At 39.2% G+C, this 24,628-nt stretch overlaps 2 protein-coding genes and 1 pseudogene across 22 annotated transcripts in view; all 3 read left to right on the top strand.

Moving 5' to 3' along the window:
* Window positions 1-24,628, top strand: part of LOC125275563 (protocadherin gamma-A11-like) — a 205,955-nt gene that overhangs the window by 166,857 nt on the left and 14,470 nt on the right. Inside the window, exon 1 of one of the 21 annotated variants that reach the window (XM_048202655.1) lies at window positions 5,964-8,927. The exons of 19 other annotated variants lie outside the window; for them this stretch is intronic. In XM_048202655.1, the coding sequence (XP_048058612.1) occupies window positions 6,519-8,927 (2,409 nt within the window). In that variant the 5' untranslated portion in view covers window positions 5,964-6,518. Of the gene's footprint in view, window positions 1-5,963; window positions 8,928-19,615; window positions 22,305-24,628 lie in introns of those variants that run through there. One more of the 21 variants, XM_048202652.1, reaches the window with a different exon arrangement.
* On the top strand, window positions 133-2,667 carry LOC125275605 (protocadherin gamma-A11-like). The gene is given in 2 exon segments (XM_048202715.1): window positions 133-2,436; window positions 2,439-2,667. Coding segments are annotated over 2 exon segments (2,295 nt in total). The 5' UTR covers window positions 133-239; the 3' UTR covers window positions 2,537-2,667.
* Window positions 2,691-5,890, top strand: LOC125275609 (annotated as a pseudogene).

Raw genomic sequence — 24,628 nt, 5'->3', positions numbered from 1 at the left:
ATTTCTCTGATGCACTAAGTGCCGCTGTTGGTCAGTATGTTCCAGCTTTAAACACTCGTTTTTAGATCCTCCTCCACTTTCTGACATCACATTCTGCAGAATATCTCTTTCATTCACACGGTCACTTTAACACTGAAGCGTCGAGACATTCGCTGCTCTGTGTTTTCGGATGATACAATTCAATCTTTCTGAATCTTTTGTTCTTCGTCTTTTCATCTTTAGTGGAATAGCAGATTTGGATGATGTCGGTTCTTTGTTGTTTTTACGCCCAAAGAGGCGCATCTTCGACGCGGATTTCATCATGGCTAATGCAGCCTCTCGTGCTCTGCGTCTTTGTCATGGCCGTTGCGCGCGGGCAGGTCCGTTATTCTATTCCAGAGGAGATGACAAAGGGCTCGCTGGTGGGAAATATCGTTCAGGATCTCGGTTTGGATGTTAAGAGGCTGAAATCTGGTCGAGCGCGGATCTTTACGGAGGACAGTCGTGAGTACATCGGTCTGAATGTGGATAAAGGGACGCTGATAGTGAAAGAGAGGATAGATAGAGAGGAGCTGTGCGCCCAAGTGTCTCCCTGCTCCTTACATTTTCAGATCATTCTAGAAAACCCCATGGAGCTGCATAGAATTGATGTGGAAATATTAGATATCAATGATCATGCTCCTGTTTTCAAGAAAAAGGAGATTACTTTTCAAATGAGTGAATCTGCTTTGTCTGGGGCTCGATATTCAATCGATAGCGCTAATGATCCTGATGTTGGTCTAAATTCTCTTCAGACATATAAATTAACTCCGTCTGATCATTTCACAGTTAAAATACCTACTCACCTCGACGACACAAAGTACGTAGAGATAATTTTACAAAAAACTTTAGACAGAGAGTCTATGGAGGAACATAAATTGATCTTAACTGCATTCGATGGCGGAACCCCTCAAAAAACGGGCACTATCAAGATAAACGTTATTGTTTTAGATGCAAATGACAATGCACCTGTTTTCAGTCAGTCGGTCTATAGAGCTTCAATTCCAGAGAATTTTTCTAAAGGATCGACTGTGTTAAGCGTTAGTGCAACTGATGGAGATATTGGATCTAATGGAGAGATTATGTATTCTTTCTCTCAGAGCAGTGAAAGCTCTTCTGGTCTTTTCCAAATTGATTCCAGTTCTGGAGATATTACAGTTAATGGCCTATTAGATTTCGAGAAATCCAAAAAATATGAATTATCTGTGGAAGCAACAGACAAAGGAGGATTACGAGATACCACTAAAGTGCATATTGAAATTACTGATATAAATGATAATGCTCCTATAATAAGCGTAATTTCATTTTCTAACCCAGTGCCGGAGAATTCAGCGCCAGAGACTGTGATAGCAATGCTGAATGTCAAAGATTTAGATTCGGGGAAAAACGGAATAGTTAAGTGCTTCATTCCTCAGAATTTGCCGTTTAAAATAAAGTCATCAACCCCAAATTTCTACAGTTTAGTCACTGATGAGCTTTTGGATCGGGAGATGATCTCAGAGTATAATATCACAGTAACAGCTATTGATGAGGGCTCGCCATCTTTCTCTACTAATAAAACACTGACTCTGAAGATCTCTGATGTCAATGACAACGCCCCTGTGTTCCAGCGTCAGTCATACACCGCATATGTGATGGAGAATAATTCCCCCGGACTCTCTGTTTTATCTGTTAAAGCGCGTGACAAAGACTCTGGCAATAACGCGCGTATTTCATATTTTCTAGAGGATGTTCTTGTGAATGGCGTCTCTGCCTCGACCTATATTTCAGTGAATGCAGAGAGCGGAGACATTCTTGCTGTTCGTTCTTTTGATTATGAGCAAACAAAAGAATTTAACATTCGCGTAAAAGCGCAGGACGGAGGCTCTCCTCCTCTCAGCAGCAACGTGAGCGTGAAAATCATCATTCAGGACCAGAATGACAACGCGCCTCAGGTTCTGTATCCGGTCCAGTCAGGCGCAAATGTGGTGGCTGAAATAGTGCCTCGTTCGGCAGATGTGGGTTATCTGGTGACTAAAGTGGTGGCTGTTGATGTGGACTCTGGTCAGAATGCCTGGCTCTCATATAAACTGCACAAAGCCACAGACAGGGCGCTGTTTGAAGTGGGCTTACAGAATGGAGAAATAAGAACTGTTCGCCAAGTCACAGATAAAGATGCTGTCAAACAAAGACTCACTGTTGTAGTGGAGGACAACGGGCAGCCCTCTCGATCAGCTACAGTCAATGTTAACGTGGCGGTGGCGGACAGCTTCCCTGAAGTGCTAACGGAGTTCACTGACTTTACGCACGACAAGGAATACAACGACAACCTGACTTTCTATCTGGTCTTGGCCTTGGCTGTGGTTTCATTTCTCTTTATCGTGTCTATCATTGCCATACTGTCAGTCAAATGCTACAGATGGAGACGCGAGCGCATGTTTTACAAATCTGGAGCGAATCTTCCGGTTATTCCGTATTATCCGCCTCTTTACGCAGACGTAGGCGGCACAGGAACTTTACAGCACGTGTACAATTATGAGGTTTGCAGAACCACTGACTCCAGAAAGAGTGATCTGAAATACGCCAGACCTTGCAGTGAGAGCATCATTAGTCTGGACACCAGTGGAACACACACACTCACGCATGCGCAGAGAGAGAGACTGAATAATGATGATTCTTTTGATCAGGTGAGCTCGAGTAAATGGTTATGAATATGCCTTTGGTGTCTTTTTTTTATTTATTATTTTTCTCTTTCTGACCTCCTCAGTTTTGTTATAGGGGCACTGTGTTTTTTTCCCGACTGATAGAAAAAACACTGGCAGCTGTAGTTGAAATGTACTGGTATCATGTTGGTGACTACATTTTTTCACACTTTTTTTCATACTAAAACCCTAACTTTTCAATACTTAATAGGAAATTACATGCATAGTCTTTAAAATACATATTTTTCCATTTGCACTCAGTCAAGTAAGAGGTTTCTGTGTGCGCGCGCATGAGTGAGTCATAATGAATTGTTCCTACATTATTTAAAGTCTATTTTATATTTTATGTTTTGCTTTTTACTATTTTCCTTTCATTATATTTTTTGGTGTTCCTTTCAAACAAACTTTTTAATTATATTTCAGCTGTTTTAACGCTAAATGTATACCACAATGGTCGCAGTTCATATAGTTTTTGTGTTTCTCTTCAACAGTATTTTTCAGTGTAATATTTCTCTGATGCACTAAGTGCCGCTGTTGGTCAGTATGTTCCAGCTTTAAACACTCGTTTTTAGATCCTCCTCCACTTTCTGACATCACATTCTGCAGAATATCTCTTTCATTCACACGGTCTCTTTAACACTGAAGCGTCGAGACATTCGCTGCTCTGTGTTTTCGGATGATACAATTCAATCTTTCTGAATCTTTTGTTCTTCGTCTTTTCATCTTTAGTGGAATAGCAGATTTGGATGATGTCGATTCTTTGTTATTTTTACGCCCAAAGAGGCGCATCTTCGACGCGGATTTCATCATGGCTAATGCAGCCTCTCGTGCTCTGCGTCTTTGTCATGGCCGTTGCGCGCGGGCAGGTCCGTTATTCTATTCCAGAGGAGATGACAAAGGGCTCGCTGGTGGGAAATATCGTTCAGGATCTCGGTTTGGATGTTAAGAGGCTGAAATCTGGTCGAGCGCGGATCTTCACGGAGGACAGTCGTGAGTACATCGGTCTGAATGTGGATAAAGGGACGCTGATAGTGAAAGAGAGGATAGATAGAGAGGAGCTGTGCGCCCAAGTGTCTCCCTGCTCCTTACATTTTCAGATCATTCTAGAAAACCCCATGGAGCTGCATAGAATTGATGTGGAAATATTAGATATCAATGACCATGCTCCTGTTTTTACTAGAAAAGAGATAAACTTTCAGATAAGTGAGCTTGCCGTTCCCGGTGCTCGTTTTTCTTTAGACAGTGCGCACGATCCTGATGTTGGCTTGAATACGCTCCAAAGATATACTCTGATACCAACTGATTATTTTTCATTGAAAGAGTTATCGCGCAACGATGGTACAAAATACGTAGAAATGGTTTTGCAGTCGCCGTTAGACAGGGAGCGAGATGAAGAACTGAAATTGACCCTGACGGCATTTGATGGAGGGAGCCCTCAAAAATCCGGAACAGTTAAAATAAGTGTCACAGTAATTGATGTAAACGACAATACACCCGCGTTCAGTCAGTCAGTGTACAGAGTTTCTTTAGCAGAAAATGCAGCGATAGGTACAGCAGTGCTGACCGTGAGTGCTACAGACAAAGACAAAGGTTCGTATGGTGAGGTGACATATTCGTTTTCACAAAGCTCTGGGAAAGACTTGGACCTTTTTAGAATTGATCCAAACACAGGGCAAATTTGCGTAAATGGCCTGCTGGATTATGAAAAATCAAAGCAATACGAACTGAATCTTGAGGCCATGGATAAGGGAGGGCTAACAGATAACAGTAAAGTGCTCATAGAATTGACTGATGTTAATGACAATGCACCTGTTATCAGCGTTATCTCATTCTCCAGTCCCATCCCAGAGGACTCCGCCCCAGACACAGTGATTGCGATGCTCAATATTAAAGATATAGACTCCGGTAAAAACGGGCAATTTAAATGCTATGTTAATTCAGATTTGCCATTTCGCATCAAATCGTCCTCCTCAAATTTCTACACTTTAGTTACTGATCAGGTTTTAGACCGTGAAAAAATATCAGAATATAATATCACAGTAACAGCTATTGATGAGGGCTCGCCATCTTTCTCTACTAATAAAACACTGACTCTGAAAATCTCTGATGTCAATGACAACGCCCCTGTGTTTCAGCGTCAGTCATACACCGCATATGTGATGGAGAATAATTCCCCCGGACTCTCTGTTTTATCTGTTAAAGCGCGTGACAAAGACTCTGGCAATAACGCGCGTATTTCATATTTTCTAGAGGATGTTCTTGTGAATGGCGTCTCTGCCTCGACCTATATTTCAGTGAATGCAGAGAGCGGAGACATTCTTGCTGTTCGTTCTTTTGATTATGAGCAAACAAAAGAATTTAACATTCGCGTAAAAGCGCAGGACGGAGGCTCTCCTCCTCTCAGCAGCAACGTGAGCGTGAAAATCATCATTCAGGACCAAAATGACAACGCGCCTCAGGTTCTGTATCCGGTCCAGTCAGGCGCAAATGTGGTGGCTGAAATAGTGCCTCGTTCGGCAGATGTGGGTTATCTGGTGACTAAAGTGGTGGCTGTTGATGTGGACTCTGGTCAGAATGCCTGGCTCTCATATAAACTGCACAAAGCCACAGACAGGGCGCTGTTTGAAGTGGGCTTACAGAATGGAGAAATAAGAACTGTTCGCCAAGTCACAGATAAAGATGCTGTCAAACAAAGACTCACTGTTGTAGTGGAGGACAACGGGCAGCCCTCTCGATCAGCTACAGTCAATGTTAACGTGGCGGTGGCGGACAGCTTCCCTGAAGTGCTAACGGAGTTCACTGACTTTACGCATGACAAGGAATACAACGACAACCTGACTTTCTATCTGGTCTTGGCCTTGGCTGTGGTTTCATTTCTCTTTATCGTGTCTATCATTGCCATACTGTCAGTCAAATGCTACAGATGGAGACGCGAGCGCATGTTTTACAAATCTGGAGCGAATCTTCCAGTTATTCCGTATTATCCGCCTCTTTACGCAGACGTAGGCGGCACAGGAACTTTACAGCACGTGTACAATTATGAGGTGTGTGGCACTACTGACTCCAGAAAGAGTGATATGAAGTTTGTTCGACCTTGTAGTGAGAGCATCATTAGTCTGGACACCAGTGGAACACACACACTGCAGCACATTCAGGAGCATAAACAGATATCCAGAGATACAGAAAATCAGGTGAGGTTTGTGGAATGAGATTGTGTTTAATTCGTTTTGTTCATGCTGTATTTTAAAATAAACTCTTATTTGGTAATGTGTTAAAGTGTACAATAAACACATTGCGTATGAGCTTGTATGGAGTTTTACGCTTTTGTGTATTTTCCTTTGACTTTCCACAACAGGCTTTTTGTCTCTTTAGAAGTAAATACATTTCTTTCAGCTTGATTTGAAAAGAAACAGACCGTATTTTTCTCAACTGTAGGTCTTTCACAATAATGTGCGTAAAAGTGGATTTTTCCGCTTGCACCCTGCTCCAGCACTACCACCGTTTTCATAAACAGCTCTCATAACGCGCTTGTGATAAGCAATGTGCAGTTCTTGGATTGAACCCTAAGTGTCGCTGTTGGTTGATAAGGTTGATCTGGCTGATTTTATGCATCATACACGCCTTCCGTGCCACTTGGGCTGTGCATTTAGTACAAAGCCTTGCGCACCGCAAAATCTGGACGACGCTTTTAACAGGCAGTATACATGCTTTGTTTCATTTTTAGATTTCTTTTTAATTATTAGATTTTTTTGAAGACTTTTCTGCGCTACCGAGTGGATATTCTTTTTGGGAAAGATCAATCGAAGCTCCGCCATCACCATGAGAAGGAAGAATTGTCATTCTGCATGGCCGTCGTGTGTTCTGCTGTTCTGTGCACACTTTCTCTGTGGCGCGTACGGACAGGTCCGTTACTCCGTGCCAGAGGAGATGGCGTCCGGTTCATTCGTTGGAGACATAGTTAAAGACCTAGGTCTTGAGCTTAAAAGGCTGACAACGGGGAAAGCGCGGATCTTTACAGCAGGTGGCCGGGAATATGTTGAGCTGGACCGGGAGAAAGGGCACATCATTATTAAGGAGAGAATCGACCGAGAGCTTTTGTGCGCTGGTGCTGTATCCGCGTGCAGTCTGAGCTTTGAAGTCATCTTAGAAAATCCTATCGAGCTCTATCGCGTCACCATAGAAATTCTAGATGTTAATGACAACAGTCCTGCATTCACAAGAGGTGAAATTGCATTAGAAATCAGTGAGTTGGCTTCAACCGGAGCGCGTTTTACTGTGGATAGCGCAGTTGATCCTGATGTCGGCATTAATAGTATTCAGAGTTATTCAATTCATCCTACTGATCATTTTACACTAAAGACTCAAAGTCGATCCGGCAGCAGTAAAAACGTCGAGCTTGTTTTGCAAACGCTTTTAGACAGAGAGAAACAAGAACATTTATATTTGACTTTAACTGCTACAGATGGAGGCAACCCCAAACGCTCCGGCACGGTAAAAATACACGTTATTGTTTTAGACATAAATGACAATGCTCCGGTTTTCCAAAAGAACACATACAGAATATCTATCCCAGAAAACACCGCAAAAGGATCGTTGCTGACTATTGTTAATGCGACTGACGCGGATACCGTCTCAAATGGACAAATTGGGTATTATTTCGAACACACCACACCCAAAATTCGAGAGCTGTTTTCTGTCGATCCATCCAGTGGTGAAATACGATTGATTGGTGAGCTTGATTTCGAAGAGTCTGCAATACACGAGTTTAAAATTCAAGCTAAAGATCAGGGGGGGTTGTCAGATTCTTCTGAGGTGATTGTGGAAGTGACAGACGTAAATGACAACTCACCAAAAATGACGCTTATGTCTTTCTCTAACAGCATACCTGAAAATTCACCACTTGGAACTGTAGTGGCCATGATAAATATCCAAGACAGCGATTCTGACGAAAACGGAAAGATTACCTGTTTTATTGACAGAGACCTTCCGTTTAAAATCGAATCATCTTTGACTAATTATTACAGTATTGTCACGGACTCCGAGCTAGACAGAGAAGACACACCTGAGTATAATATCACCATCACAGCCAAAGACAGCGGCAGCCCTTCTTTGTTTAGTAAAAAGACTTTAAACGTAAAGATCAGTGATGTAAATGATCATGCTCCGCACTTTGAGCAGGATTCATATAATGCGTATGTGATGGAGAATAATTCGCCCTCTCTGTCTTTGTTCAGTGTTAAAGCGCATGACGCAGATTTGGGAGCAAACGCACGAGTGTCCTACTTAATTTCAGATAATGATTTGAACGGCATACCCATTTCGTCTTTTGTTTCTATCAACTCCGACAGTGGTACGATTTATGCAACAAAATCGTTTGATTATGAACAATTAAAGTCATTTACAATCACAGTAAAAGCGCAGGACGGAGGCTCTCCTCCTCTCAGCAGCAACGTGAGCGTGAAAATCATCATTCAGGACCAGAATGACAACGCGCCTCAGGTTCTGTATCCGGTCCAGTCAGGCGCAAATGTGGTGGCTGAAATAGTGCCTCGTTCGGCAGATGTGGGTTATCTGGTGACTAAAGTGGTGGCTGTTGATGTGGACTCTGGTCAGAATGCCTGGCTCTCATATAAACTGCACAAAGCCACAGACAGGGCGCTGTTTGAAGTGGGCTTACAGAATGGAGAAATAAGAACTGTTCGCCAAGTCACAGATAAAGATGCTGTCAAACAAAGACTCACTGTTGTAGTGGAGGACAACGGGCAGCCCTCTCGATCAGCTACAGTCAATGTTAACGTGGCGGTGGCGGACAGCTTCCCTGAAGTGCTAACGGAGTTCACTGACTTTACGCATGACAAGGAATACAACGACAACCTGACTTTCTATCTGGTCTTGGCCTTGGCTGTGGTTTCATTTCTCTTTATCGTGTCTATCATTGCCATACTGTCAGTCAAATGCTACAGATGGAGACGCGAGCGCATGTTTTATAAATCTGGAGCGAATCTTCCAGTTATTCCGTATTATCCGCCTCTTTACGCAGACGTAGGCGGCACAGGAACTTTACAGCACGTGTACAATTATGAGGTGTGTGGCACTACTGACTCCAGAAAGAGTGATCTGAAGTTTTTGCGGCCCTCTAGTCAAAGTGTTTTAAACGTTGACTTAAGTGGCACAAGGACTGTGCCAAAGCAAAACAGGCATACAGATGAACCAGATGTTACTGCAGAGGTGAGATTACTTTGTGACTTGTAAAGTTTTGCTTATACAGTTTTTCATCATTTAATTTACACTTACACATTTCTGAACATCTGGCATCTATAACTTCATGTCTCAAATGCAGCATGATCTTTTCTATCATTATTGCTAAATTTCTTCAAATCAGCTGGCGTTTTGGTCACTTTTAGTGGATGTATGAAGTTGGTTCTCACACGTGTCCTAGCAGAGGAACCACAGGTGTTGATTTTTTCTTTATTGAGCAGTAAATGTATTATTTTAAAGAGTGCTTGTGCTATTTTACTTAAATGAAAGACGGTTGGCTTCATGTTTGTCATCTAGTGTATTTACATTTATATATATTCAGTGTGCCTTAAAGGTGCCCTAGATTATGTTTTTAAAAGATGTAATATAAGTCTAAGGTGTTCCCTGAATGTGTCTGTGAAGTTTCAGATCAAAATACCCCATAGATTTTTTTAACTGCCTATTTTGAGGCATCATTATAAACGCGCCGATTTTATGCTGCGGCCCCTTTAAATCCCGTGGTCCACGCCCACAGAGCTCGCGCTTGCCTTAAACAGTGCCTTAACAAAGTTTACACAGCTAATATAACCCTCAAAATGGATCATTACAAAGTGTTCGTCATGCATGCGTCGGATTATGTGAGTATTGTATACTGTTATATTGTTTACTTCTGATTTTGAATGAGTTTGATAGTGCTCCGTGGCTAACGGCTAATGCTACTCTGTTGGAGAGATTTATAAAGAATGAAGTTGTGTTTATGCATTATACAGACTGCAAGTGTTTAAAAATGAAAATAGCGACGGCTCTCTTGTCTCCGTGAATACAGTAATAACCGATGGTAACTTTAACCACATTTAACAGTACATTAGCAACATGCTAACGAAATATTTAGAAAGACAGTTTACAAATATCACAAAAAATATCATGTTATCATGGATCATGTCAGTTATTATCGCTCCATCTGCCATTTTTCGCTATTGTTCTTGCTTGCTTACCTAGTCTGATGATTTGGTTGTGCACATTCAGACGTCAATACTGGCTGCCCTTGTCTAATGCCTTTTATAATGTTGGAAACGTGGGCTGGCATATGCAAATATTGGGGGCGTACACCCCGACTGTTACGTAACAGTGCACGTCGGTGTTATGTTGAGATTCGCCTGTTCTTCGGAGGTCTTTTAAACAAATGAGATTTATATAAAAACGAGGAAACAATGGAGTTTGAGACTCACTGTATGTCATTTCCATGTACTGAACTCTTGTTATTTAACAATGCCAAGATAAATTCAATTTTTCATTCGAGGGCACCTTTAAGTATCTTAATTATTTTTATTTTTATTTTTTGGATCAACTGTATGTTCATATGTGTTGGGCTCATCAAGAAAATTCAGTGGAATATAAACAGTGGATACAACATTCTTAATCACTCCTTTACAATGTGTCAGGAGGAATAAACAGGAAATGCGCTCTGATTTCACAGACTGCAGAGTGGTGGGGGAGGGGTTGTGTGCGAGGCCAGGCAAATGCAACAAAATAACAATGACATACAGCAACATCCAACCTGAATCCTTGCTTTATCAGATGAAGAATAATTGTGCAAAGCAACTGAATGTATTCTCAGATATATCAGATTTTGTTTTATCAGATTTTGATGGTGCAGATGGAGAATGAGAGAGATGGAGAAGGACTAGTGCAGCAGGAAGAACAGGGACACTGCACACTATTTTTTCATTACTGACCCATTTTCTGCTTCACACACACATTATTGCCCTGATCATGCAGTGGCACTAAAACATGTACCGATACACACACAGTTCACATTATTTGAGGAGAAAAGGCATGTATGTTATGGTAAACATGGATTGAAAGAGAGAAAACGCCAGTGTGCACTCAGTATCTCTACATAAGACCACTGCAATGCGATGCTGGCAGCCATTTTGAGCATCTATAAAGCTGCGTGGTCCTGTACAGACAGAAAGAACGTATAGAATATGAAGATGAGGGGAAATTATCCATATGGACATAAATTAGTGACAGAGAGAAACATGATTGATTTCAGCATTGTAAGAGCTGATAAATGAGTCTGCAAAAAAAAACTTTATAGCTTGTATATTTTGCTTTATTTTCCAGTGTACCCTACTAGCTGCTCTTTAATAGACCCATTATTATTTGTTGAACCTCTGAAGAGCTGTGTAAAGAGAGACATGTGCTCGTCAGATGTTCTGCTCGCTTATGGAAACTGCTACTACAGGAAGTTGCTACAGTTTGAGTGCCGTTTTCATGGTATTATGTCTCTGTCTTTATGAAATGAAAAGGAGTCTTAAATATCTTTAGCATTGACCTGAATTACATGCAGAGTCAGTCATGCACAAGCACACATTCTGTTGTTTTTGTGTGGTGTTTGTGTGTGGCGCACATGTCTGCACTATTTCATTTGTGACCGTGTGAACCGTTACCCTCTTTGCCTTGAATGTCCCACATCTGGCCTTCATTTCTCTAATCTCCAGTTCCTGGACTTATTAGCGCCATTTCTTTAATGTACATCATAAATCCACATGCCCTTGAGCTTTGAGGAGCTGTTTCCTCACAAATCACTGAAATGAGCTTCTTGCTTCAAAGCATTCTTTATTGGCAGATTGCCATAGTGTAAAAGCCAGTATGAAAGGTCAAGGGCACTGTTCTTGTATATAAAATGGCCAAGATCTCCTTCGTATCCTATGTTCTGCTTTATTTTTACCTGACATATCTTGAGTTTAAAAATGGCCATGTTGATTATAGGATCTGACTGATTGATACTTTCTGTCAGGTGTGTGTATGCTTACTTTGCTTTACATTAGGAATAAATATGCTAGGTAAAGCTATCAAAGTGAGGTGTTTAAAAGCATAAAACGTCTTTATATTTTGCCGTGGTTATAAACAAAGGAGAATCATTTAACATATCTTTGCAAGAATGACAGATTCTGTCTCTTGAACTCATATCGCAGTGTAAGAGTTTCAGCTTTATTTTCTCTACTTCTCTGCTTCTCACTTTGATGCAGCAGTGCATCTCTCCTTAAGAAATCTGTCTCTCCTGAGCTTTGTGAACAGGTTTGGCTCTCAGAGAAGATTAATATGGGATGATCGCTGATTCGGAACTGAATGCTGTTATTTAAAGTGCACATATACATGTAATACAGATCACACAGAGTCACGCTGACCTGGGACGTCCATGTGAATCATTCTGTGTGAGATTGTGTGTATTGATCTGTGTGTTTATGCCATATATGTATGTGTGTGTCCTCATCCTGCGCACACTGATCCTCTAAAAGGATTAAACTGGGTTTATTAAGGCCAGTGAGACAGTAGGACAGACACACACATACAGTGATCTGCGTCCACAGACAGTAAACCAAACGCCATGTGGCTGAAAAGCTATTCACGCTAGTTGTTTTTGTTTCTTATATCTGAGAGTGGGACATATCTTTATGATTGACTTGTTTTCCTGTTAATGTCAGATTCAAGTATAACTGTTTATCATAAAAAAACAAAGTATTCTTTTAATTCAAAAACACTAGGGTTCTATACAGAATCCCACTGAAAGTTTTTTCTATTTTAAAGAACCCTTTGACAAAAAGGTTTCATATAAGGAGAAATGTCTTAAATGTTTGCATTATACTTTCATGTTTAATGGGTTATTTCAATTATTTTTTTAGTGATAAAGTATGTATACAAGCTGTTTCATTTTTAAAATGTTAATTAAAACAAAATGAATCATTTAAAAGTGAATCCATAAAATGTTCACATGATGCGAATTCCTAAAATGTTCTATATATGACAGAATTCTTTAAGGTTCTTTAAGGTGATATAGCTATATATATATATATATATATATATATATATATATATATATATATATAGATAGATAGATAGATAGATAGATAGATAGATAGATATAGATATATAGATAGATAGATAGATATGTCAAGTGTCTCATGTTTCTATACAAGAGAAGCTGTCTTTCCTTCATGTCTATTTCTCTCCATCTCTCATTTCTCCCCTCCCCCTCTGCGTCTGCACCTCCCTGCAGTCATTGTCTGATGTATTCGTGTGTTCTGCATGGCCAGTCGGTCAGTGTGAAAGAAAACACCCAAAAACATGCATATCATTTCATCACAAGCCCTTAAATTCTGCTTGAATGATATTTCTATCTTTGTCTGGTACATTAGCTTAAATTACATTAGTTTGTGCTTAAATAAGAAATGGTGTTACATTTCCCATGTTTTTGTGGAAGTTAAATATCCTTCGTTCTATGTTTATGTCATAAATGCCCTCTGCTTTCTCCTCTCATGGTGTTTTCCCCCTTCATCTTCTGGCCCAATTTCCATCCCTTGGTGGGATGGTGTTGCCACGGTAACAGGCTGACTCAGAGGCAGGGCTGTACCATTATTCTTGAGTCCACAGGGGGGCAGTGAAAGGTTCAGGGCTGGATGTGATGTGGTGAGGTGCTGCTAAAGGCCTCTTACTCCCCTGTCATAGATGGAGGCATGTAGTCGCCAGAGATTCATGTGTTGGGGGAAGGGACAAGTGTGTGTATGTGTTTTTATAGGGAGTATGATTACATTTGGAATACAGTTGCAATTCTAATAAGCTAAACATATTGTGTCATTATTTTGTGTATATCTGTCATGATTCAAGAGGATATAGATCTCATTTTCATTCTTCTGCAATAATATTATATATATATATATATATATATATATACATATTACATACACAATTTAAATATCTATATATATATATATATATATATATATATATATATATATATATATTAAAATTTTACTGTAAGAGAACCTGCCCACATTGTGCACAACTTCATGACTCTAATAAAATTACATTTTACAAAACATATTGCTAGAGATAACAGCACCTACCTTCTAAACACGTTATGAGCACTGTTGTCATTGTGAGGGCAATATTTTTTTTTTCTGCATTGTCTTATAAAAATGCAATTGTCTTATAAAAAACTGCATTGTCTTATAAAATGCAAAAACCCAACGTGTGTGTGTGTGTGTGTGTGTGTGTGTGTGTGTGTGTGTGTGTGTGTGTGTGTGTGAGGGAGATATGGAAGTTTAAATTATTAATATCTGAAGCTGCTGCTCCTCAGAGGTGTTTGATTTCTCTGAACATTCTGTCTTTTCTCTTTCTCTTTCATTAAGCTTTCTGTCTGACTCACATTAGTAAATGTTGATGTATTTCTGTTCTTGCTGAAGTGTCTCGAGATCTGCAGAAGGTCTCATGCAGGGTTTGGTGAGTATGAGGGTCCTGCACACGTCTGCTGTGCATCACTCTAATCAGATCTGTTTTTCTTCTTCTTTTTCATGTCCATGTTGCTGCTGATGCTGTGATATCTCCTCCTGCTCATGTGTCTGATCCATACCTGTGTCTGCAAATCAAGGTAAGAGTTGCACTGAAGACACACACATATCACCCAGTTTTAATGATTGTTTCTTTTATCAAATACATGCTACTTATACCCATATTTTATTATTCCACTTTTAAAGGTAGATCTAAGCAGATCTGTTACAGCTACTTTGCATTCTATAACATATGCTACTAGTCAACAGTTTGGACACACATTAATTTGTTTCTCATTATCTTAAAAATTACTCTCTTTTTTCTTAATCTAAAGTCTTCTACTTAAATGCCTGCATTTAGTTTCATATATACATTTAAATTGTCTATGTATGAACAAAACATTTTAAAATGTATTTGTTTATTTATTTTTTTTTAAATTGATGAGCAGATGAAATGTTAAGCATTTCATGAAATGAAAATAAAATGAAATGCTTAATGAAATGAAATTAAGCATTGAGAAGGTGCCCAAACGTTTGTTTTGGTAGTAAACATATTCACAATAGTTATGTAAGCTGTTTTGTTGCACTTAAACCCTATAAATCTTATGTTGTCACATTGTTAATGCTTTTTCTGGTGTTTTTGAATACACTACTGTGGAATATTTAAAAAGGAACAACCTACAGCTGAAATAGATTATACTTTAGAAAATTTCACCTTTAAAATTTAAGCATTTGTGCAATTTGACTGGGACTGTTGTATGTAATGCAGCTTTCTAGGTATTTTTAATTTATTTATTTATTTATTTGTAGTTAGTCTGTGATGCCAAAAGACTGCCTTTTTGTTTGGATCATGGTTAATTTCTTTATATGAAGAGGTGGCTGACTCGTTTGTGTGTGTGTGTGTGTGTGTGTGTGTGTGTGAGAGAGAGAGAGAGGAGCAGATGGTTCGGTTTGGCTGTGTGTATAATCAGGCGTTTATCTGAGTGTCGCTGTCCGCCAGTGTAGTGCTGAAACCGGCTCTTGCATCATTTTCCTCCTTCTCCGAAGCTATTCTCTAATAACAACATTTCAGATCCTCTCTCACACCTCTCACTTGCTATTTTATAGTTTTAAGGTTTTACGTATCATTTATAGTTTTAAATAAATAGTTTGGTCTGTTTTCTTTCCCTTTATGCATAAACATGTATGTGCGCGTGTAATCTGTTTTCCGCTCGCCCCTCCCCTCCTTCCACTGAACACAGACGCGCAGAGCTGCAGCTCATGAACTCACCACATGGCGGCGGTAAAGATAACGCATGAACACACGTGCAGCTGTCAGTCACATGGCTCTAATTTAACATACAAACTTAAAAGCTCTACAAATCTATCATCTGTACAAATAAAGATTTATTATCATCATATGCTATTAGTTTTAACCTATTATATTTACAGATTTAAAGAAAGCAATGAATAGCAACAAAATAATAATGTTTAAAATGAATATTATCGACATAGTTTAATGATGTTTTATGATAAGGTTTAACACGAATATTTAAGAATATGCGGTAACACTTTAGAATAACTCACGCTATGAAGCATTAGTTAAGCATTAGTAAATAGTTAATTCATCATTTATAAAACATTAATAGACATTAGTACGTTATTTATAAATACAGCTATACATGCTTTGTTCTTGATTTATAAGCATATCTATAATGAGTTTAATAATTGTATTTTCATACTTTATTAATGATCAATTTATCATTTCTAAATTATGTATTACATTATTCACAAACCAGTAATTTAGGAGTTGTCAGTGGTTCATAAGATCATTTAGAACGTGTAAGTAAATGATTAATAAAATATTTAAATGTACATTTATGCATATTATTATTTAGACATATAGTATTAGTTACTCAGTGTGTTAATAAATGCTTTATTAACATATTCCTAGTGTCAAAACTACCTCGGTACTAACTTTAAAACATTAGAGAACAGCAGTGCAGAAGATCACTGAACCTTTAAATCTCATTTATAAAAGCTTTACAAAGCATAAATAGTCCTCACTTTAGATGAGCTCACAAAAATAGTTAACTGACAACTTCTAAATGTTTTATAACTACCTGAATTAATCATGAATTGCAGTAGGAATATGTGTTAATAAAACATTTACTAACACACTAAGTAACTATTACTATGTGTCTATATAATAAGATGTATAAATGAATGTTTAAATAGTTTATTAATCATTTACTTACACTTACTAAATGAACTACTGACAACTCCTAAATAACTGGTTTGTAAATAATGTAATACTTAATTTAGAAATTATAAATTGATTATTAATAAAGTATGAAAATACAATTATTAAACACATTATAGATATGCTTATAAATCAAGAATAAAGCAATTATAGCTGTATTTATAAACTACTTACTAATGTCTATTAATGCTTTATAAGTGATGAAATAACTATTAACTAATGCTTAACTAATGCTTCATAGTGTGCAGTTATTATAAAGTGTTACCGAATATGCTATAATGTAATGCAATATATTTATACACCCTATGTTTATACAGTTCTTGTATCTTTAAATGAAGAAAAAACATTTTAACCCTCTATGATGCTGCATCATTTATAAATGACGCAGAGAAAATCGCATTTAAAATACAATAATAATATTCAACCAAAAAAAAAATACATTTTACTATTATCATATGACATCCCGTTCAGCCAATAAAATTAAAATCTATGTGCATTTTTAGCATAAACACATGTTTGGTCACATGCTGCCAAAGCTCCATTGTGAGTTCATTTTAGACTAGGAAAAACAAATAAATAATTTTTTTTTTTTTTTTAAATCATTGTACATCCAAATGTGTTTTCTAAAGTTTTTGGTCATTTTTAATGCACATTTTGTTAATTCAATGACTTAAATACCAAAAAGTCTGTGTGTTATGTATAAATGATAAAGTCCTATTAGGGGATGTATTTTTTCTGCGTGGTTGCCCTTTTGTTCATTATTACTGGCAGGCAGTATAATAGCCCTTTTGCCTGTGTTTTAGGTTGATGTTTGTAAGTTCCATAGAAGACAGAGAGGAAAAGGTGCCCCTTTTCCAAAAAGTATTGATGATAGTGATGGCAGTACATCAGAAAATAAGGTCACAGTAATAAAGGAAGAAGTTGAAGATCAGGGAGGATAGAAGCAATGAGAGTGATGACAGAGATGGAGAATATAAGTCATAAATTGTTGTGCAAGTCAGGCATTTTGGTGCATCATCCTATGCCAGTGTGGAAGATGTGATCCATACTACAACCAGAGGTCAGGAAAGATGCCACTGCCTGCTGGCCTCAAACAAATGCTCCAAAAATTATGACTAAACAGGTCAAGATGGAGTTATGTGTGGAAAGTGTGGAGTACACTGAAAAAGAAGAGTTTTGTTGATTTTCACTTGTGCTACAATCATTGATTTGGACTTCCAAATTGTTGTTTTTTTTAAACACTAAGACATGGTTTGACTCTTTTCCAGGCAGTGAAGTTTTGACATTTTCACATGTGAGTTCCAAATGAAATATAGCAGCACAAGATGAAATGGAATGTTAATAAAGCTTTTGTTTTTTTGTTTGTTTGTTTGTTTGTTTTGTTTTTTAACTGAGACCTTTTTACTACTTTTCAGATAGTGAAAATGCATTTAAATGTGTGTAAAGTTTCAGTCAATTTGCCAAAAATAATTCACCTTAATAGGACAATGTCAGTTATAATTTATGAAACCCTAAGAAAGGGTCAAAGGTCAGATGTAGAAAAAATATTTTGGAAAATTATTTTAGCCTTAAATATATGTAAAATATAAAGTCATAAATTTTTTCTAACTGTGATTTCATAATTCGTCCCATAGAGGGTTAAATAACACAAAAATAACACATATATATATAAATAACATAAATATAATATATATATATATATATATATATATATATATATATATATATATATATATATATATATATAAAATTTAAAGATAAAAACTAGAATATATATATATATATCACACAACTGCAACAAAACTATTTCAGTTGTATATATGTGTGTGTGTGTGTGTGTGTGTGTGTGTGTGTGTGTGTGTGTGTGTGTGGTAATCTGTTGTAATGTAATAATGTTTGTCATTTTTGTAGGTTTTGTTGTTATTGTGTGATTTTTTTTTAATATAAAAAATGTTATCTTCTGTATAAAAGTATTATAATATTTTGTATAGTATGAAAATATTAATTATTGATTAATAATTAATAATATTAATTAGTATTATTATTATAAAATTTATATAAAGGTTTTTGGTATATCTATTATTGGTTTTATATTACATATTATCACCTCCTTTTTTTTTTTTTTTTTTTTTGTATCTTTAAAGGTATATTAATATTTGATCAGTTTAAATAGCAGAACTGCACTGACCAAGACATTCATCCAGCCTCTCCTTACTGTCCTGTTAACTGTTTCACATGGAGTAGAGATAGAAGCATTGCTCCATCAGTGACTCCTTCAGACAGAAAATAGCAGTGGATAAAATAGAGTTAGGTATATGAATGTTTTTCAATCAGGTGTTATGGTTGTCTCTTTTCTGTGTCTAATGAAATAGACGGACAGATTTGTTAGACTATATTCACTATAAAGCCCAGCAGCACCATGATCAGTACAGATGTGTGTTTACCTAACAGCACTTGGACAAAACTGTAAGTATTCATCCATAGTGAGGTCTTAAAGCCTGAGAACATATTGAAATTTGGAGAAACGTTTTCTTAAAGTCTGGATATAGATTAATCCTAAAACTTTATTGGGATTTTTTTTTTTAATATTTAGGATTTTGCAATATTATAAAATATAAGTTTTAAGATCTGTAGTACAATGAAACTTTTTTTTGTAATCAAATATTATGGGATAAACTGCGCCGTCTAGTGGCCATTCGTTGTAGTACGTTGTCGACATGTAGAGTTTTGTTTTTATTCTATATATTAAATCGCCCTCATATCATTTCTCGTTAGTGGCTTATCATTATAAAGCATCTAATTGGGTATTTATTGTCGTGAAATGCAACATTGCCAGTGTTGTTGTTAGTATATGTTTTTAATGGTTTTGTGGTCTGTGGCCGTGTTCACAAACTGGCAGCTTTCCTTTGAGTCTCTAATGCTATTTATCTGGGCTCGTAAATATTTTAAACCACATGGGATCACTGGCATGTGTGTTGGAAACAGGTCGACCTGAGCTGTGAAGGTTTCTACACGCTCTAAGCGAAGTGTGTGGGTCTCTCTCTCTCTATATGTGTGAGTGTGTGTGCGCGCAATAGGACGGACCTCTTTGTGACTCAGTCTCCGCCCTGTTGCGCAGCGGAGGCGCAGCTAATTCAGGGAGTTTGAGAGAAGAGCTGGATGGAGGACTGTTTTTTCCTCTCGTGTAATTTCCCGAAGGGTTTACAGCCATCATGAATTCTGTTAAACTTCTTCATTCACTCTGCGCGATTTGGATTGCGTTACGCACGACATCGTAGCGCCGCTTTAACTGGAATATGGATTCTATAAGGCGAAAAAGTTGAAACTTTTCCCTTCCCCGGATCGCTTATAATGGAGAGGAGACGCTCGTGGCCCGTGCTCTGCCTCGCGCTCTCCCTCATGCACCTCTCAGTCGCATCTGGTGAGCTCCGTTATTCGGTACCGGAGGAACAGAAGCCGGGGTCTGTGGTTGGGAATATAGCGAGAGACTTGGGTCTCAGCGCCGTGAGGATTACTGAAAGAAACCTACAGGTCATGTCGGAATCTAACGCGCAATATTTCGAGGTGAATCCTAACGGTGTCTTAGTTATCAGAGAGACGATAGATAGAGAGCGCATGTGCGCTTTAAGTTCGACTTGCTCATTGCACCTTCAAATCGTTCTTCAGAACCCTATAGAAATACACAGAGTTCTTGTTCAGATTGACGATGTAAACGACAACGCGCCGCAGTTTCCAAACGTGAATTCATCACTGGAGATTTCTGAGGCGGCCGCTCCGGGAACGCGATTCCGTTTGGAAAGCGCACGCGATCCCGATGTGGGCATTAACTCCCTGCGCACGTACAGCCTCTCCACGAGTGACTATTTTGTTTTAAACGTGGAGACTAAAAGCGACGGCAGTAAAATTCCAGAGCTCGTCCTGGAAAAGGCTTTGGATCGGGAGACACAGGCCGCGTTTCGCCTCTTGCTCACGGCTGTGGACGGAGGACAGCCGGAGAAATCCGGGACCACCCTCCTGCTTATTAGGGTGCTGGACGTGAATGACAATGCGCCCGTGTTTGATGAGCCGGTGAAAAGGGTTAGTCTCTTGGAAAACTCTCCTCCAGGGACACTTGTGACAAAACTGAATGCCACAGATGTAGACTCTGGGATAAATGGGAAAATATCTTACTTGTTCAGTAAATACACACCAGAGAGAATACTTAAAATGTTCAGCGTTGATTCTGAATCAGGGGAAATCCGTGTTGTGGGAGATGTGGATTATGAGGAAGCGAATGTGTATGACATCACAGTTCAAGCCAGGGACGGAGGCTCTCCCGCCATGGAGGGCTCCTGCAACGTCAAAGTGGAAATAATCGATGTGAACGATAACACTCCGGAGGTGACATTAACCTCCCTGACCAGCCCCATCCGGGAGGATGCTGAAACTGGCACTGTTATTGCCTTAATCAGTGCAAAAGACTTAGATTCAGGGGATAATGGGAAAGTGACACTTCGAGTATCCCAAGGACTTCCGTTTAAATTAAAGTCAGCCTTTGGTGAACACTACACACTTGTGACAGACGGACGTCTAGACAGAGAGGCCATTGATGAGTACACTGTTGTTGTCACGGCGACTGACTCCGGCTCGCCTCCGCTATCCTCTCGGAAGACGTTTGCGGTCCGTCTGTCAGATGTTAATGACAACGCTCCAGTGTTCTCTCAGAACTCCTACTCAGTGGACGTAGCTGAAAATAACTCTCCCGGTACTCCCATAGTAAGCATTTCGGCTTCAGATCCAGATGTCGGCGACAATGCCCGACTGTCCTACTCCATCCTCCCCACCACCATCCACGGCAGCCCTATCTCCTCATATGTCTACATAAACCCCGAGAACGGTAACATCTTCACCATGCGCTCTCTGGACTACGAGCAAATGAACGCGTTCAAGATCGAGGTGCAGGTGCGTGACGCCGGAGTACCGCCGCAGACGTCTAACGTCACCGTGCACGTTTTTGTGGTCGACCAGAACGACAACCCGCCCGTCATCCTTTACCCCGCCCACTCGGAAGACGCAGGGCTCCTGCTGACCGTCCCGCACGGGGCCCCCGTCGGCCATCGCGTGAGCAAGATCGTCGCCGTCGACCCCGACAGCGGCCACAACGCGTGGCTCTTCTACAGCATCGCTCCCGGGGACGATTCATCGCTGTTTCACATCGAACCACACACGGGCGAACTGCGTACGGCGCAGAAACTCATGGACGACGAACAGGGCGGTAAAACTCACCCAGCTTACAGCTTCGTGGTGGTTGTGCAAGACAATGGCCAGCCAACTCTGTCCAGTAGCGTTTCAGTTACGGTTACCGTAGAGGAGAAAAGCGCGGACAAATCTACAGACTTCCGAATTCCCCAAAGCAAGGGGACTGGAATGACGGACGTCACGTTGTACCTCATAATCTCCCTGGGTTGTGTGACGTTGGTGTCGCTGTTGACCATGGCGGTGCTCTTGGTACGATGCATCAGGCACAAGGACGGTTCGACTTGCTGCTATTCCAGGACAGGCTTCCGTTCCCGGCACGCTTACCAGCAGAGAGCCCATAAAGACCTTCACCTCCAGCTTAACACTGACGGACCCATTAGATATATGGAGGTGGTCGGAGGGCCTCAGGAACCTCACACACGGACCTACAGGCCCTGCTATTCGACGCTCTCCAGCAGGAGCGACTTTGTGTTTGTTAAGACTCCCATGTTGAGTCATAACAACACACTAAACATGACTCTGACTAGGAAGCACTTAATGAACTCAGCCAATGAGGTGAGAGCATACTCATCCCCACAGCCAATCAAATTCTTCACTGTTGTGTCACTAATGGGTTTTTTACTTCCGTGCGTGTCTTCTGCTCACCAAGGCTGTATTTTAATAAAAATACGGTAAAACGGTAATATTGTGAAATATTACAATTTAAAATAACATTTTTTTTTAATATTTGAATGTGTTTTACAAATTTTTCCTGAATTTTCAGCATCATTACTCCAGTCTTCAGTGTCACATGATCCTTCAGAAATCATTCTGATATGCTGATTTGATGCTCAAAAACATTTATTATTATTATCAATGTTCAAAACAGTTGTGCCGCTTGAGATTTTTGTGGAAATGATGATAGATTTTTTTCTTTGTTAAATAGAATGTTCAAAAGAACATAATTAGTTTGAAATTGTCATTTTTGATAAATTTAAAATATCCTTGCTGAATAAACGTATTAATTTTCTTTCTTTCTTTAAATAATATCTTAATGTGACAGTTTCAACAAACATATTAGACACCACAACTGTTTTCAACATTGATAATAATCATAAATGTTTCTTGAGCAGTAAATCAGAATATTAGAATGATTTCTGAAGGATCATGTGACACTGAAGACTGGAGTAATGATGCTGAAAATTCAGCTTTGATCACAGGAATAAATTGCATTTTACAATATATATTCACATAGAAAACAGTTATTTTGAATTATAATAATACTTCACACTATTACTGTATATTTACAGTATTTTTGATCAAATAAATGCAGCCTTGGTGAGCAGAAGATGTTTTTCTTTCAAAAACATTTTTAAAGTCACAATGATTCCAAACTTTTGACCAGTAGTGTAGGTGGAAAAGAATTTTGGGTAATGTTTCAACATCAGGGCTGGTTATTACTCATGTATTACTCCTCTTTCGTGTTTTCTCTAGGTTCTCTGAGTCTCTCAGTGATTTAGGAGCATAGTTTTGTTTTATATGATGCAGCTGGGAATGTGTTAAATATGCTTCAAGTGTACGTCATAGTGCAGTTTTTATGTTTTGGCATCTGACTTCCAAAAACTGCAACAGACTGGCAGGGTGTGAGTCCTGTGACTAAACAGGAAGAGGGAGGAAGAACAGAGGAAAAGATGAAACGTGGTAACACAAGGGAAAAGAGTGCAGATATATTAAGAACAAAAAGAAAAGCATTTACCAAAAGTCTGGATGGTGTCAGACAAGAAGGGAGGAGAAAATTAAGACACAGTAAGGAAAGAGGCTTAGAGAGTATTGGAATAACATGAACTTTGGGATTTTAGAGTTGGAAACATGGCTGTCGGAGGGAAAAAACAGATTTAGATTAGTGGTAAAATCCAAAGTAAAAGTAAAATCTGGGTCCTGAGCTGTATATCAAGTGAAGATGCTTGTACCAAAATTGTACAAAAGTAAACAAAAAATGCCTGTCCCCTGATTCTCGACTGATGGGTCACGGACAGCAGGGAAAAACAATGCTAAATGCAAGTAATAAAATAAAGCTAATCTCATATAACCAAACCATGCACGGTAATATAAGATTAGCTGCATTTTATTACTTGCAATTAGCGTTGTTTTTCCCTGCTGTCCGTGACTCATCAGATGAGAAACACTGATTCAGATGGAAGACATGAAGCAAACAGACATTTAGAGCAAACATGGAGAATTTACGGAACAGAAGCTCTAAAAAGAGACATGGACACCAGATGGACAGGAAGAGGAACAGACCGACAGAGAGAAATGAGGTTTTGGATGGGGGAAGGAAAAGGCGGGAATATCACGGATGGAGAAAGAGAAAGAGGAAATAGGTAGTGGAAGAAAGATGTGGCGGGATAACAGGATTCCAGAGGTCGTTCATTGACCCCTGACTTCCTGTTGTGCTGAACTCATGTTATTGATTCCACACGTCTGAGTCATGTGACCTACATTGTGCGTGAGCATGTCACATCTGGGTTATCCCATAGGAAATCTCCACAGTGATTCGCAATTCTCTTTTTCATGAACTGTTGTCTTGTATAGGAATTGAAAAGTTTCTCTTGTTTCTATGGCATGTGAAGTGCTTATTTGTAGAGCTTTGGGCAAGTGTGTTAAATGAGTTTGCTGTTTGTTGAAACTGAATTCCTCTATAATCTCCTGTGTTTACATCTGTAGAGGGATGAGCCTGAGAAATAAGGTTTTCCTCTTTTTCTTTGTCCTATTCTCTCCGTCCTGGACCTAATGTCCCATCTCTAAGTCTCTTGAGAGTCGTTTTGTCTCTCGGGTCGCTGGGCTGCCATCTGGCTCAGCTATCATGACACGTGCTGTGTGTGTGTGTGTGTGTGTGTGTG

Source organism: Megalobrama amblycephala, linkage group LG9, assembly GCF_018812025.1.
Source record: "Megalobrama amblycephala isolate DHTTF-2021 linkage group LG9, ASM1881202v1, whole genome shotgun sequence".
Lineage (NCBI taxonomy): Eukaryota > Metazoa > Chordata > Actinopteri > Cypriniformes > Xenocyprididae > Megalobrama > Megalobrama amblycephala.
The sequence above is the reverse complement of the archived record's forward strand: the minus strand, read 5'-3'. Positions and strand labels throughout refer to the sequence as shown.